Source organism: Hyalella azteca, unplaced genomic scaffold, assembly GCF_000764305.2.
Source record: "Hyalella azteca isolate HAZT.00-mixed unplaced genomic scaffold, Hazt_2.0.2 contig13914, whole genome shotgun sequence".
Lineage (NCBI taxonomy): Eukaryota > Metazoa > Arthropoda > Malacostraca > Amphipoda > Hyalellidae > Hyalella > Hyalella azteca.
In genome coordinates this window covers 265,757-283,794 of record NW_025943819.1, presented here as the reverse complement: position 1 = coordinate 283,794, position 18,038 = coordinate 265,757, and the positions used below count along the sequence as shown (strand labels likewise).

General features: G+C 45.0%; 1 protein-coding gene across 1 annotated transcript; it reads right to left on the bottom strand.

The window, feature by feature from the left end:
- Nucleotides 1-14,196: 14,196 nt before the first annotated feature.
- On the bottom strand, nt 14,197-14,850 carry LOC108667886 (variable charge X-linked protein 3B-like). Its single transcript, XM_018154986.1, has one exon. The coding sequence runs from the start codon at nt 14,848-14,850 to the stop codon at nt 14,197-14,199; it is 654 nt and encodes a 217-aa protein (XP_018010475.1).
- Between the last annotated feature and the right edge of the window lie 3,188 nt (nt 14,851-18,038).

Below are 18,038 nucleotides of genomic sequence, written 5' to 3'. Positions count from 1 at the left end.
TCACAATGTGCAGCTTTATATATATATTTTATAATTAGCAGTATACATAAGCTCCCGCATTTCCAATTTCAATTCTGGAAAATGAATTACCCAACCAAATTGATCACTGAACGAGTCCATTAAGCATCAATTGCGTTTGCTCGCAACGTTTTGCATCACAATTCATAGAGAAAAAAATCGAGCCTGATCCAGCGTTCACTAAGACCGTTAAAAGCCAAAAATCACATTTTAAACTCAATTGTTTCGCAACTAAAATTCAATTGTTAATTTAAATTGTGATTCTTTTACCAAATCAAAGGTGATCGCTGAGCCTGGGTCAGGGATGTTTCATCGGCGGCCAACTGGTGGCCGCCGGTGTTCCGTCCCTTATATTTAGTGAGGATCCCTGCCATCTAGATTCTAGAGGACCTAGAGCACAAACTGCAGGCGGGTTGTCGACATCTCTTCACCCATTGACTGATCCCTCACATTCCAGCCTACATTCCCGTTTGGACAATAAGCACCAGATTTTAGATGCACGCACTAAGAGAAATGAGAGGGTATTGTCCAAATAATGATACACTTTTGACCATGTGTGGGTCATTCTGACCCAGTTAGGCGAGGCAAAAAAAAAGGGTATCAGTGCTACGTGCACTCCTGGTTCGTGTTGTCGATAAGAAAGTGAGTCATAATTAGAACAATGTAACCCATTCATTTTTATCATTGCGTATTGTAAACTTCAGACATAAAATGTAATAAGCAACCTGAACACACGTGCAAGCTACGTCACGAAAATTATAGCGAATGTTCATAAATATTCAAAAGGTTATGAAGACTTTAATACGTGACTTTTTAACATGGATTATTGACCAGAAAACACTTATATTCATTGTAATGAAAATTAATCAAGGTACATTAAAAATTGAACTACCTCATAGTCTAGTTAATGCATATAATATAAAAATATAGCTTCACGATGATACAAATCAGAGGTTAAAATTTAGGCCAATTACCTGCCCATACAAAAAAAATGAGTGACTGTGTCCAAATAGAGATGCACTTTAGCCTCAGTGGGGGCCAAGTCATCCTTAAAAGTTTAGCCCGGCAATAAAGGAGGTATCACTGCTACGTGCAGGAAGTGCGTCACTATTTGGACCATACAACACATTAATTTCTCTGAGTGATGGTGGGCATTTATACCCAAGTTGTTGGGGCGTGCAGATCAAAAGGCTTCGTGGGAAACCTGTCATGTGGGAATTCATGAAATATCCCACGGTGTATGAAAACACAGGTTACACATGCCAGCCGAGCTCTTATAGGTTCCCATACCTCGAGAAATACAGAAGAACACAACACCGAGTTCGGGAATAGTACATGAATCGAAAGATATGAATGAATAACATATATGAGTCGCCTACAGCATGTAAGTTCATTTTGAATATTCTTACAGAAGTTCATGGCTAAAATATTTCATCGGAAATAAATGAGTATGAAGTACTGGAAAACACTTGAATAATACAGGTAGCTGGGTATACGAGCTCACACAGCACCTCGTGTAGAGACACACGTGTTGCAAGATTCATTTTTAAAATTTAAAATGAGAGGAACAATCTTCCATTTGTGACGCTTGATCATGATAAATGATAGGTAGATAAATAAGCATTAATAATAAAAAATATATTTAATTCTGAGCTACAAAAATGAAAAAATTGAACAAAAATTTAAAATAGCCTATTTCAACTTAAATAAGAATTTACCTCGTGAGATTTACGGTATAAGTCGGACAAATAATTTTAATAAATGCAGAAATTAATTTGAATTGCACGTGTCCACGTAATATTTTTATGGCATCAGTTTAAGAATCAGCCAGGCATTCGAGATTAAAAAATTACACAACAAAAACATTAAAAAAATTACAAAACTGATGAGAAGAGAATTTAAATATTCATATAACCGCAGCCCCAAGCCAGGGCAATCTGCCGGCAGGCGGTGGACCGAACCATCTCCCTGCCTCACCACCTGGCCGTGTGGTGCCACCTGGCACAGGTTATTCATATATGTTGGTGCACAGCTGGTACATGTGGCACAGTTGGTACATGAGGCACAGCTGGTACATGAGGCACAGCTGGTACATGTGGCACAGCTGGTACATGTGGCACAGCTGGTACAAGTGGTATACCTTGCACAGCTCTTATGTACATCGCAGAGTCTCCCTAAGCCGTTGAAAATAATTTGAAGACACTTGCGAGGGACGAAAAAACTTCAGAATTTCAATCGCAGTTCATCAGCATCAAGTGATGCTACAGTTCCAGCAATAGTTTTGCCAAGAACCTAAATAGACAAAATTGCATATCACATAAAGACATTTTCGTGATCGAATTGTCATAAGTCACATCGCATCAAATAAAATTTTAGTGAGTTTTATAGGTCACAAAGTTTTGTCAGCAAGCGCCAGCATTGCAGGACTGTAACCTATAGTGCTAGTTTATAGAATGATATAAAATATGTAGATAGATGTAAAATACACACATAGATGAAAAATATTGCACCAAACAATGTAGGGACGCAGCACCACACGCAGCACCAGACGCACTTTTGGTGCGTTTCATGCCACTTCATCACCAAAAAAAGCGCCACAACAACAGCCAAACTTGCCGAGATGACAGCCGAGAATTAATGACGAGAGGGCCGCGGGGCGAGGTGACCAATCCTGACCCACCTGAGGGTGGGCTGGTGGCATCACGAACGCCAGAGGTGGGCTGGTGGCATGAACGCCAGAGGTGGGCTGGGGCACAGAGGTGGGCTGGTGGCATCACGAACGCCAGAGGTGGGCTGAGTGCGGAGAGTTTGCCAGATTATGGCAGGCTTCACGATATATTGGAATATTCAAACGGCATTTTTAATGAGGATTCCAAAAAACGTGATTAATTATCATAATAAATATTGATATTACATTTCTTAACGTTGTTGAACAACGAACGCAACACAAATAAAGGACTGCACTATACATATCAACATAAATTCGTGATATGTACAGAACGTAGTAATGTCATTACATTTCTTCCATGGCAATATCACTCATTGGGTGCACATGTGGCCTTAATATGAATTTCATAAACTCCCATTTGTCTAGAATCAACAATAATAATTTTCATATACATTAGCACTTAGAATTAATCTGGAATGATTCAGTTATTTCGATTCTCTGCGATCAAGTTTTTTTTCGTTGCTGGCCGCCATTTTACAAGTAGGTTTCTGGTCGCTCTAAGTCCTAAACATAAAAACCTAACAAAATTTAAACCAAACGGTCCAACCTTTCGCCCAGACAATACGACTCAACCCTACGTCAATGTCATAACCCTACAACCCAACTCTACGTCACAACCCCACATCTCAGTCCGACATCCCAACCCCACATCTTACACATCTTAGCCCTACACCCCCACCCCACATCTTAGCCCTACACCCCCACCCCACATCTTAGCCCTACACCCCAACCCCACATCTTAGCCCTACACCCCAACCCCACATCTTAGCCCTACACCTCAACCCCACATCTTAGCCCTACACCCCCACCCCACATCTTAGCCCTACACCCAACCCCACATCTTAGCCCTACACCCCAACCCCTTGCCTTGCTTGACCTTAGGCCCAAGCCACTAAAATGCGCGGCGCTGACCCATCTTTGTTCATGACCCATCTTTGTTAAGCTTAGCCCCAAAAATCTGCCCTCCAACACCAGACCGCCAATCGCCACCGGAAGTATCACAAGAGATCATCCGTTGAAAACAACAACAAAAAACCTTGATGACTTCAACGGCAAAAAACTACGCAGGTGACGTCAACAAGAGAATTGTTGGTCCATCGTTAGTCTGGACTCCGTCTCATACCGAACACCTCGCGGCCATGTGGGCTGAAGATGCTTAAGATAAAAATAGTTAGGTGCCCCATATAAAAGTTGTTAGGTGCCCGATATAAATTGGTTAGATGTCCGATATAAAAATGGTTAGGTGCCCGATATAAAAATGGTTAGGAGACCGATATAAAAATCGTTAGGTGTCTGATATAAAAATGGTTAGGTGCCCGATATAAAAATGGTTAGGTGCCAGATATAAAAATGGTTAGGTGCCTGATATAAAAATGGTTAGGTGCCAGATATAAAAATGGTTAGGTGCCTGATATAAAAATGGTTAGGTGCCAGATATAAAAATGGTTAGGTGCCTGATATAAAAATGGTTAGGTGCCCGATATAAAAATGTTTAGGTACCCGATATAAAAATGTTTAGGTACCCGATATAAAAATGTTTAGGTACCCGATATAAAAATGTTTAGGTACCCGATATATAAATGGCTAGGTGCCCGATATAAAAATGGTTAGGTGCCCGATATAAAATGGTCAGGTGCCCGATATAAAATGGTCAGGTGCCCGATATAAAATGGTCAGGTGCCCGATATAAAATGGCTAGGTGCCCGATATCATTTATTCAACGATTATTCTCAGGCAAGGAAAAGAATGTGCTCCGCGTGGCATCACTTGTACTTAAGAAATGGTGAATTTTTGTGGTATTGTCTTTGCTTTAAAATTCCTGGTTAACTTGCGATTTAAGCAAACAAGTAACTTTAATAGAGGTATTAGTTAAATGGATAGGTTATAGAGGTAGAGGTTAAATGCAGGATTCTAGCAGTAAATGCGATCGTGATGGGCGATAACTATAGCTAAACGATGTACTAATTTGAGTTAAAAATTAATCTTGCTGAATGAGGCGCAAAAATAAATGAATTATTTGAATATCGCCATATTTGTTGGAGACGACATTGAACAAGCCGAGGTAAAAATACCTGATGACAACTTGCCGACCACAAATAGGCCAACATCTGAGCTAATAATCTTTCATGACCTGTGATATTACGTTGAATTTTTTGACAGGTTAATTACTACTCATACTTACCTCAAAGCCCTTACATATTTTCGCATCTTCAGGGCACCCTATGAACTTATATAGGCTAACGCTGATCGTTTCTTGGCCACCTATAACACGCCTATAAAATTATTTTCAATACAACTGAAAACAGAAACCAACGAAACAATGTAAAACATAACCTAAAATATTTAATACAAAATTCAATAATTTAGGGGAAAAATTAGCTAAAGAAGATTAACAGAACATTGTAGCAACATGCATGTTTGAAGGCCGCCCCCTGAACCATCCTATCACCGCGGAAATGTTCCACCTCTTCTCTCTCTCTTTTCTCTTCTTCCTTCTTGCCCTCCACCCCCGATTCTTTACTCCACCCTCTCCATCACCAGATCCTTTCCTCCACCTTTTCTATACCACTCAACTGCCTCCCACCTCATTCCATCCACCACCCATCTTTCCACCATCCCTCTACAACCCTTACCCATTTACAACCCTTTAACCCCTGCGCCATCATCCTTCCCCCCCCCCTCCCCATCCACCCCTCCACCAAGCCGTTGGCCCAACATCCACCACTGACTCACCTGGAATTCATCCATCATCCAAAACTTATTAAATTTGAAGGCCACTAAAACGGAGGTGCTCCATGTAACTAATACGGATGTATTAGTTCGTACAACTAACACGAATGTGCTCCATGTAACTAATACGGATATATTAGTTCGTGTAACTAACACGAATGTGCTTCATGTAACTAATATTTAGTTAGAAATTATTTCTCTAAAGGAGGGAATGAAACATACCTCCCCCCTCTCATCCCTCCACCACCATCACCCTTCTTCACCCATCCAACTTCCTCCCTCCCCCACCACCCAACTCACTCCACCACCTCACCTCCCTCCCCCCTTCCCTCCCTGGGAGCAGGTAGACGCTCGGCCGCCACCTGGCCGCCTGCCTTACCTGCCTGCCTCCTGGGGGTTCAGGGCAGGGCTTAGGGGTTCAGGGCAGGGTTTAGTGGTTCAGGACCAGGTTTAGGGGTTCATGGCCAGATTATGGGGTTCAGGGGCTCAGGGGAAGGCTTAACGGTTCAGGACAGGGTTCAGGGGTCCAAGGGTTATAAAATTGACGAATTCTTCTAAGGAATGTCAACAAGAACTCATTCAACGGAAATGCTGTAGAATTGATCATGTTGAGTGGGTTGATATAGAGTGGGTTGATACAGAGTGGGTTGATACAGAGTGGGTTGATATAGAGTGGGTTGATACAGAGTGGGGTGATATAGAGTGGGTTGATATAGAGTGGGTTGATATAGAGTGGGTTGATACAGAGTGGGGTGATATAGAGTGGGTTGAGTCAATCCTTTGAAGTAGGTGAGTTGAGTGGGTCAAGTGCGCATGAAATTAGTGTGTGTATGTGGAGATGTTCACCTTACTGCATGTACGTATCCCTCTCTACGTGTCTATTTCTACGTGTATGATACGTACATACGTCCCTTCCTACTGCACGTAAATCCCTCTCTACGTGAAGTAGAAATTGCATGAAATGCGGTCCGTGGGTGCATGAGCTTTTCGTGCAACTGAAGTACAAACAACATGTTTAAATATTTTTTATTTATCAATAATATTTTAATTAATACGTAGCTTCTTCACCTCGGAAATGCTCGGAAGGAGTAGAGGGGGCAAAGTGGGGAGGGGGAAAAGGAGGGGAGGGGAGGTAAATGGGGAAGGAGGAGAGGGGCGCCGCCCCACGAGGGCCCCTTGCTCACGCGTGGGCCCTCACGCCGATGTTAGCGATAATAATTATAAAACAATATTAATGCCATTAATTATGTAAAATACCATTAATTATGTAAATATCATTAATAATGTAAAATATTAATTATGTAAATATGATCAATTACGCGTGATAGAATCTTATTAGTCGCGTACAACAATATAAATACTCAAGTTCAACATTGTTCCTACAAGTTAGTTAATTTATAATGTTTATAATGCAACCTTCATTAATCGAAGGTTGATGTTGATGCCGATGTTGAATACCTTCCATGCGTAATATTATATTAATGATATTATTATTGTATTGATATAATATAATAATTCTGTATTGATATTAGCAAGCACAATATTGAGTTAGTGATAAGAACATTATTGAAATATTCACATTTGTTGTGGCGGGAGGAAGAGGCCGGCAGACGCGCCCCTGGGGCGTCACGAGGCGCCCCAGGGGCATGAGAGCCTTGTGAGGCGGGTGGAACGAGGCGGGTGGAGTGAGGCGGTGGAATGAGACGGGTGGGATGAGGCGGGTAGGATGAGGCGGGTGGAATGAGGCGGGTGGAATGAGGCGGGTGGAATGAGGCGGGTGGAATGAGGCGGGTGGAATGAGGCGGGTGGAATAGCCATAGTCAAGATACACCCCCAACACAGATTATTCATTACACGTCAAGTCATAAGCACCAGCAGATGCAATTCTCAGGCATTGAATTTAAAAACAAATTAACGAGTAAAATCAAGTGACGATAAAACGAGCGGCGGCTCCCTTCTCTCTTCATCTTCATACCGATATTTCCACTTACCCCTTCCACCTTCCCCTCTTCCCACCCATTATTCCCTCCCTTGCCCTTACCTATTTCCCTCCACTTCCTTCCCTCCTCTCCTCTGTTCCCACATTCTTTACGTTCAATCTATTCCCCTCCCCCTCCTCTTCCCCACAAACCCCCTGACCACGGGTGGGGGGATCCCACTCGCGGGGGCGGGTCCAGTCACGACCCGTCGGGGTTCCAGGGGCAGCGCACCACGAGGAGAAATGAATGGGTTATTTTGTCCGAATAGCGACACATTTTCTTACCCACAGACCGAGCAGAGAGCTTACGTAGCACAGATACGCACTTTTGTCGGGCTAAAAGGGTTAAAATAATTCATATAAGCGGTAAATTACATCGTAAGTTGTAAAAAGCCTCACTTATTTCTCTGAGTAGCGGGGTTGTGGGCGGGTCAAGGGTTAGCCGACTGGCCCGCGGCGGGTCATCGCTCAGCCCGGACCCGCATTGCCGCGGCGATGCCCACGCCTGGGCATAGAAGCGCTCGCTATACAGGAAATATACACAAACTCTACTATACAAGTGATGTTTCGTTAAAAGCCATAAAGGATATACTACAAATACTTACACACATGCTGACTATACTGCAGATTACTTGATTGCTTGAATCGCAAAATCGAAAAGAAAACGTTAAAATATTCACTATATATTTATAGAAGCTACTTCGTCAGTCCAGCTCTATCGTCAGTTCGACAATTTTAGCATAGAGTACGATTAATTAGTAAAACAAACAACATTTTGCTTGACTTTAAAACATAAAAATTTACAAATAAGGCAAATCAACTTAAAGTGACCACAAGCAGACAGGCTTTTTAATTTGCATTTTCTAGAGAATAATGCTGAGAGCGACATTAAACTAGGCTCAAGTTTAATAATCTACAGAGATTCTAAAATCCCCAAGTCAGAAACACGTACAGCCATACTGTGGAAGCTAAATTCGCAATCGGGGACCGGGATACCGAGCTGCTCGGCATGAACTCGTACAGTTGAATGAGGGGGGATTGCAAACATATTTCCTGTTCGATAACACCTCCCTTAACGCTTAGCCAGTCTAGAATAAAAGTTTTGCGATGTCATACCGACGTACGGTGATGCGCATTACGCACAACTGTATTTGTAAACTAGAGATAAACGCATTAGGACATTGAGTGTATATTTATAACTGAAGAATTCGTCTTTAAAATTATTCACAAACAATACTCAAAGATTGGCTTAAGGATGATATTTAATCGATCAAAATTTCAACTCTTAAGACATTAGTCTCAGACGCAGTGCCAAAGTATAGAAACGAACAGTAAATAACGTACCTAAAACGTAATAACGTATTGTTTAAAAACAAATTTCTCAGTTTGAGGAACCACCAGGTGTATGCGTGACGAAAAACCAATCTAGATAGAGCGTTTCCTGCAAAAATTTAAATCCAGGGTGCATAGTATGGAAGGGAGAGCAAATACGAAAGCCGTGACGTATCAGTGTTTGAATTCCATTTAATGTAGAAAATAAATCAACAAAATCTTATGAAGCTGGTGCTCAAATTAACTGGTAAATGTCCATTTTTGGAGAATCGACTTCTGGAAACGGCCATTGAATTTAGTAACATTGTAATTGATAGAGCGAACTGTTGTTGGATTCAAGCTCCATGCATGATGAATTGATATACAATGTTTGCCATGCGTGCGTCTTATGTTGGTCTTGCATCCGTCTTTTGAGGCGCCATCGTTCTGCCGCGCTGGGGCGCGCGTTGGGCCACGAGGCCGTACGTCTGTGACCGTTTTGGCCATTCATCAGCGCGTCGGGGGCCGTAATAAGGCCGTTCATTAGTATTAACGGGCCAGTGATGGCGTCTGCGGCGCTTGTCGTCCACCCGCGCAAAATTCGCGGTAATTGTTTCGTGACTTCGCGGCACGCAGCCGCTTCAGGCGGTGAGAAAGTTTATCTCAGGGACATCCGAGAGACTACAGGAAGAAATTAATCGCTGCAGTCGAGGAGCCAGCCGCGGGTGGATATGCTTGCCCCCAACGGTCGCACCAGCGCCACCCTAAGGCAGTCAAAAGGCCGGCATGTCCAGGCTGCCGCATAACATTTGTACATGTCTGCCCCAACGGTCGCACCAGCGCAGCCCTAGGTCAGTTAACTAGCCGGCATGTCCAGGCTATCGAAAAATTCGTTGATATACCGGCCCCGACGGTCGCGCCAGCGCTGCAACAAGGCAGTTAATAGGCCGGCATGTTCAGGCGGTCGAAACATTTGCTCATGCCTGCGAGAAAACGTACGAGGTCTCGGCCGTGCCCGGCCGAATCGTCCGAAAACTGCGGGCATGTGATTTGCATTCGTCACTGACGGCCTAACCTGATTGCGGAGGTGCCTGCGCCGAACGAAACACAGCTCATATGTGACCTTATGATGAGTTTAGGACTTCTTAGTCCCCGGTCACGCTGATGCGCCGCCTTCGTCTTCCTCCGTCTCCGAGGCGTCGCTATAGGCAGGTCACCCCGCCCTCGGGTCCATCATTGATCCTTGACTGTGATTAATCTAATCCTTATCTATGATGATTTCTTCACTTTAGTTAAGTTATTGTTGAGCTCAACTATTCTTTTCATTTCGTCACAGTTTAGGTTATGTCAACCCCCCCCCCCTCCACGGCACACCTGACCCCACGGCACACCTGACCCCACGGCACAGCTGGCCTACGGCACACCTGACCCCACGGCACAGCTGGCCTACGGCACAGCTGGCCCCACGGCACACCGGACCCACACGGCACAGCTGACCCCACGGCACAGCTGGCCTACGGCACAGCTGGCCCCACGGCACACCGGACCCACACGGCACAGCTGACCCCACGGCACAGCTGGCCTACGGCACAGCTGGCCCCACGGCACACCGGACCCACACGGCACAGCTGACCCCACGGCACAGCTGGCCTACGGCACAGCTGGCCCCACGGCACACCGGACCCACACGGCACAGCTGACCCCACGGCACACCTGACCCCACGACACACCTGACCCCACGGCACAGCTGGCCTACGCCACAGCTGGCCCCACGGCACACCGGACCCACACGGCACAGCTGGCCCCACGGCACACCTGACCCCACGGCAATCCTGACCCCACGGCACAGCTGGCCCCATGGCCCAGCTGGCCCCACGGCACACCTGACTCCACGGCAAACCGGACCCCACGGCACAGCTGGCCCCACGGCACAGCTGGCCCCACGGCACAGCTGACCCCACGGCACAGCTGGCCCCACGGCACAGCTGGCCCCACGGCACAGCTGGAGAAAGCTTCTCCCCATACACATTTTTCCCGAAACTGCACGAAGGATGGACGTTCTCTTCAAGTGCATCGCAGCTTATCGATTGTGATCGACTTTCAAAGCACGCGTACTTGAAATATTGTTCATTTCATAACGACATTCTTCAGTAAAATCATCGATACTTTGTGCAGTTATTGCAAGCTTCAGAGCCGCAGCGCAGACACGGCGACCTGTGCCAGGAATTTCCTGCACATTCCAGCGCGCGCCGCCGGCAGCGACTGCGAGGGTGCCAGCGTCAGAGTGTGTTGAGTTAGCGTGTGTTGAGTTAGCGCGTGTGTTGAGTTAGCGTGTGTGTTGAGTTAGCGAGTGTGTTGAGTTAGCGTGTGTGTTGAGTTAGCGTGTGTGTTGAGTTAGCGTGTGTTGAGTTAGCGTGTGTTGAGTTAGCGTGTGTGTTGAGTTAGCGTGTGTTGAGTTGTGCTAGCTCAACTGCTGGGCCTACGCAGCCTTCGAGCCCCGTGAGGCGGGGAGGGGGAAAGAGGGAAGGAGGATGGATGGGGGAAGAGAGGGATGGGGAAGGAAGTGGTGAGGTAGTCAGAGGGGAATAGAGAGGAATGAGAAGGGGGGAGATGGGGTGGAGAGTGAATATGGGAGTAGAAGAGGAATGGAAATTTGACGGAAAACACAAAAAAGAAGAGGAGTGCGGGTTCGGGGGTGACGAGGGGAGGGCAGAGGGACATGGAAGACAACGAGGGAAAACATGACGATAACAACAACGTAACGAAGCAGCGGTGACGGTGGACCTGCGGTAACACACTGTAATGTACAACAAGAGACATCACACAGCACAGCATTACACAGCAGAGCATAGCATCACACATCACAGCACAGCCTCACACAGCACAGCATCACACAGCACAGCATCACATCACACGGCACAGCACAGCACCGTCCCTCACAATACGGCGGTGGCCGCCGCAACGCAGCGCCGTTGTAGCGAGGGAAGGCCCCTCTCCCCTCCCTCACCCCCGCGCCCCTCGCGCTAAAATATACCCCCGCTAACTATACGGCCCCCCTCCCTGTATACCGCACCGTATATTGAGAATATACAAAATATCATTAATACGCCGTTAGAAGACGTATTGTACGGGATGATAGAAAATATCATTCATTCCATCAAATTAACCAACGCCACGAACGCCTGCACACGAAAGAGCTTCGTTGTGAACTCAAATTAAAAAAATTGCTTCGTTGAAAACTAAAATTAGAATTCAACCAAAAAATTTACTTCAAGAATAAAATTAATTCAAGAAAACTCCTGACGAACATCGAGCGCATGGCGAGGCACGGGCCACGAAACGGGGACTAAAACACGACGTTGAAAAGCGAATATTTAGCGTCCCACTCGCTTCTTTAGCGTCCCACTCGCTTCTTCAGCGTCCCACTCGCTTCTTTAGCGTCCCACTCGCTTCTTTAGCGTCCCACTCGCTTCTTTAGCATTATACTCGCTTCCACGTTTATTTGGGTAAAATTTATATGAGTAACGGAAGAGGGAGTGAGGGTAGAAGTGGGGTGAGGGAAGGAAGGGCGAGTGAGGGAAGAAAGAGGAGGGAGTGAGGGAATAAAGAGGGTGTGAGGGAAGAAAAAGGGAGTGAGTGAAGAGGTAGCGAGTGAGGGAAGAAAGAGGGAGTGAGGGAAGGAGTGAGGGAAGAGGTAGCGAGTGAGGGAAGAAAGAAAAAGTGAAGGAAGAAAGAGAGAGTGATGGAAGAGAAAAATATTGAAGTAAAAATAGAAAAAAAATCAAAATTGGAGGAGTGTAAAAAAGGAGTACGCGAACAGATGTGCGTTTGCGTAACGTGGGCACGTGTGCGTAACATGGTAGCGTGTGCGTAATATGGTCGTGTATGCATGCCTCAATACGCACACATTCCCCAGCGTACACTCGTCGTGGGCGTACGTGTGTGTCCCTCTACACATAAAATACAGCGTCTACACAACACACGCGCTCAATGCTACACCTCACATGTATACCTCTACACACTTCGCACGTCGGGGTATGTGCGTAAGCGGGCGTGCGTAATATTTATGAATATTACGCACGAAATATTGCTGTGTGCAGCAATATTCATGAGTACGCACATGCATGTTCATGTTAGGGAAATATTAGCCAATAGACATGAATGCGTGTGTGCGTGTTAATACGCATTTACACGCACATTGTGGAAGCGGATGGCGGTTCACAACGCTCATGTGGCCAGTGGCCACGAGACCAGAGGGAAATTTCGCCTTTTTTAAACTTTAATTTTCCATTAACGTGCGCTTGTTTCTAAAAATTATTACACGCAAAAATATATTAAAATATAGACATACATGTGTGAGGCAAGCAGCCATTGTGACTAAAAAAATATACGAAATTGGCAATACGCACACGTGTACGTGTGGCAAGTGCGACTGTGCGCGTCGGTGCTGTGGCGGGACCCGGGCCAGTCCTGGCGCGGCACCTCGTCCCGGCCCACCGCGCTACAGCGGCACCTCGCTACAGCGGCGACCCCGATATAGCGGCCCCCCGCGGCATCGGCAACCCCGTTAGAGCGACCGCTGCGCTACAGCGGGACCTGCACCGCGGCCCTCGCCGCGCTACAGCGGCCACCGCGCGGAGGGCCGCCCCTCGCCACACCCCCGCCCCCCGCCAGGCTCTACTTGCCCCCGCCGCTTCGTCCCTTCTCGAGCTTCCCTTCGGCTGTCCCTTGCATTGTCGCTTTTCGCTTGTTTCTTTTCTCTAGTTTCTGGAGTTGTTCACACCTTGGTTGTCCACACTGTTGTCATTTCTCGGCTGTTGCTCGTGTTATTTTATTCCAATTCTCGATCTTTAGACCGAATTCCAGCTGAAGTATCGACTGCAGCTCCTACGCTCCATTCTCTAGTTCCTAGAGATGCCAGGTCCTTCAGCTTTCGCCTTATATCTTCTCTCTTCGTCTGTTCGTTACTTTTCCGTACCTCCTAACTCTCCAAGCGCTTTCTTGTAATAACCCTTTTGTACATTTTCTGTTTATGTTTATGTTCTCTGTTCTCCCTTTCTTACTCTCCTTCCACTGTCTTCTCCCCTCACCCCAACATCTCCCCTCACCCCAACATCTCCCCTCACCCCAACATCTCCCCTCACCCCAACATCTCCCCTCACCCCAACATCTCCCCTCACTCTCCTCACGGAAGGGGAAGCTCTTCCCTCGTTGCCCTCACACGCACACGATCCTCCGTGCAGAGCAACTGCTCTGACAGCAGCTGCTCTGACAGCGGCTGCTCTGACAGCAGCTGCTCTGACAGCGGCTGCTCTGACAGCGGCTGCTCTGACAGCGGCTGCTCTGACAGCAGCTGCTCTGACAGCGGCTGCTCTGACAGCGGCTGCTCTGACAGCAGCTGCTCTGACAGCGGTTGCTCTGACAGCGGTTGCTACAGCGGCTGCTCTGACAGAGGCTGCTCTGACAGCAGCTGCTCTGACAGCGGCTGCTCTGACAGAGGCTGCTCTGACAGCAGCTGCTCTGACAGCAGCTGCTCTGACAGCGGCTGCTCTGACAGCGGCTGCTCTGACAGCAGCTGCTCTGACAGCGGTTGCTCTGACAGCGGTTGCTCTGACAGCGGTTGCTCTGACAGCGGCTGCTCTGACAGCGGTTGCTCTGACAGCGGTTGCTCTGACAGCGGCTGCTCTGACAGCGGCTGCTCTGACAGCGGCTGCTCTGACAGCGGTTGCTCTGACAGCGGTTGCTCTGACAGCGGTTGCTCTGACAGCGGTTGTTCTGACAGCGGTTGCTCTGACAGCGGCTGCTCTGACAGCGGCCGCTCTGACAGCGGCTGCTCTGACAGCAGCTGCTCTAACAGCGGTTGCTCTAACAGCGGTTGCTCTAACAGCGGCTGCTCTGACAGCGGCTGCTCTGACAGCAGCTGCTCTGACAGCGGCTGCTCTAACAGCGGTTGCTCTGACAGCGGCTGCTCTGACAGCGGCTGCTCTAACAGCGGTTGCTCTGACAGCGGCTGCTCTGACAGCAGCAGAGCAACAAACGCTGAGTTGCAGCACCACAGCGCCACGCCGCCCCAACCAGCAAACATTTCTTGATTAATAATTGGGGAATGATTATCAATAAGAGAATAAGGTAATAATTAAAAATAAAGTAATAATTCAAGGAATAATTAGAAATAAAGTAATAATTAAAGAAATAAATAAAAATAAAGTACTAATTAAAGGAATAATTAAAAATAAAGTAATAATTAAAGGAATAATTAGAAATAAAGTAATAATTAATGAAATAATCAACAATAAAGTAATAATTAGAGGAAATTGTCTCTTTCTAAAGGGACAATTTCTTTCGTAATTCTAATTATCCCTTTTTTAGCGAATAATTTGTGTGCTGCAGTAGTGGCGGGCCCCGCGACGCATGTGTTGTGTGCTGATGTGTAATGTGCAGGAGCACATTAAACATTGCTTACACATGTTCCACCGATGATAAGAAATGTAGCGTATCAGCTGCTATGGACCTAAAATGATAAAGATATAAGATTATATATTATTATCAATTTCGTACGCGCCAACACATTCTTTGTACCGTCCTGCGCTCAAGAAAGCGCGATGATAAGAGCTATCAGTGCACTGATAACAGCTCCGGCCCTTCCGGTGTGAATTCTGAGTATTTGATGATAATGAACACATGCTTAGCGATGATGATGGTGATGATGGTGATACTAAAGAAGAGCTTGGTGATGATACCAAGCACACGCACGATTGTGACTTGTATCGCACGCACACTATTGTGTCATTTGCCCGAATCAAACAGAATCAGGATGTCCCGCAAACCTGCAGCGATATTTGGACAAAATCTAGCTCATTTGTCTGAGTGTATGTTGCTGCATTTCATACGTGACGTCGTTATTTCAAAACTTCCTAACTTGAAAAGAAATTTTCAGCGTAGAAAATTTCGTAAAACAAAAACAATTTCACAAATTACTATCAATTTTATAAAGCGAAGTTTTCGCAGAACAAAAATAATTTCACAAAGCTAGAACATTGCGCAAAGTTTATGAAATTTCGCGCGAAGTAAAAAAATTATGTGTAGAAACTTCTGGCGAAGTAAAAAAAAAACGCATATAAACATATTCCACAAATTGAAAGAAATCTCGTAAAAAAATGATCGATAAAAAAATCAGAAAATATCTGAAAAAATCCTTAATTTCGATAAAGAAATTCGACAAAGGCGAGAACTGCGATGTTACGGAAATGTTGCAGCGCATCACATCACCACACCGGCCACGTGATGGCATCACACTACCAATTTTTTGTGATGCACTAAAATTGACATAAAAATAACTGGCGAGATTAAAGCGCACCACAAATTAAATACCGTGCAGTGTCGCGGGAGGGGTTGTGATGTAGGGGGTTGAGTTGTGATGTGGGGGGGGGTGAGGTTGTGATGTGGGGTTTGGGGTTGTGATGTGCGGTTTGGGGTTGTGATGTGGGGGGTGGGGGGTCACAACAAAACAGGGCGCTGCACCAAACGTCTAATCTAAATTTATGTCCGCAAAAAACTCGCCATTATTTGAACGCAGAGAAAAGAAGAACTCCCCTCACGCCGAGGAGAGGCGAGGGGAGTAAGGGGAGTGAGGGGAGGCCAGGGTAGTGAGGGGAGGCGAGGGGAGTGAGGGGAGTCGAGGGGAGTGAGGAGAGCCGAAGGAAGTGAGGGGAGACGAGGTCTCTTATACACATCTAGATGTGTATAAGAGACAGGTTCTAAACAACTCAAGCAGCTCATTATTTCTATTGATGAGTCCGATTGATTCACTAACTAAGCCCTCTTATGATTCAATCAATTTGAAATCAGGTTCGAGAGCATTTTTTCCAGTTCCAAATCGTTCATAAATATTAGCAGATATATATTCACGAACGATTTGCAGATATTATATCACCACAATATTAACAGATATTTATCACCACAATCTTTCGATTAAGCTCATCTAGTTAATTCTTCTCATGGATCTTATGCCCTTAAGTCAAGGTTATGGAATCCTCTTCCATAGTCACGCTGATGCGCCGCCTTCGTCGGCGGCCGTCGTCATGGACGTGATGAGATTTTAATTAAAATTTTTAAATTTTATGGGCAGCAGTTACTTGTCCAATTCTGTTACACTAAATTTTGTTTTTCAGTTTTGATAAACTTTCTACTTTTTTCCTGTTACTGAACAATCAAAATGTCAATCGATACTTGAAGGTGTACCTAAAATTTTAAATAATTCACTCTTCTTGAAATTATAACCAGATCTAAAATTACTTTATCGTTTGAATCGAAAAATTTAAGTTATTCCCGGTATTTAAATTATTATTGCAATTTTTACTATTTCAACCTTGTAACATAAGTAGCTTAAAAATTTTTGCTTTGAACTTTTTTACTTGATTCAATGAAACTCTATACGCAAATTAATTTCTTTTATTATGAAACTATTTGATTATTGAAAACTTTAGTGGAAGCTTGCCATTAATTCTAATATATTTATTTACTGCATGTCATTTATCTATACCAAGTTTGTTACCTCCAATAATGCGCTGGAAACATAAAATACTTTTTTTATTTTGTTTGAAGTTATTACCATAAAATGAGACCATTTCGAAGCATTCTGTCTCAGCGCTCAAGAGTGCGTTAATTGGCGTGTTCAAATGTAGCAATAGTCATGCATTTATGAATTCTTCATGTATGTATATGAAGCATTCATATTAATGTCTATTAATGCTTCGTATATGCCCATGAAATGTAGCTTTTTGCACATATTCATGCGATGCAGCTTCAAGTATATGGCCGTAAAATGTATCCCATGTACAAGTATTGGCCGTGAAACAAAAGACGAGACGAACATCTCTCATTTTATTAGCATAACGAGACCCTCGCGTGCTCACCCAACCGCAGTGACAATTATCAGTTAGTGGCTATCGGCGTCTTAAACAAAACTCTAACATAAAAATATTATAGCCTGTTAATTTTTAGTAAATTTTATTTTATAAAAGTCAATTTAATGTTAGCAATTAACTCTCTGATGCATGAGTTAATTGTTAACGTTAAATTGTGCAACAAAAAAAAAAAATTTTCCCAATGACGATTCACGTATAATAAATTATAGCCCCGGAGACCACACACCATGAGAAAAAGAGCCATTGCAATAATTAGTCACGTAACGAAAAATATTTTTTTTTATTCTCTAACTTTCACGTATAACATAACTTCTCACATTAATAAGAAATAATGATGCAATACAAC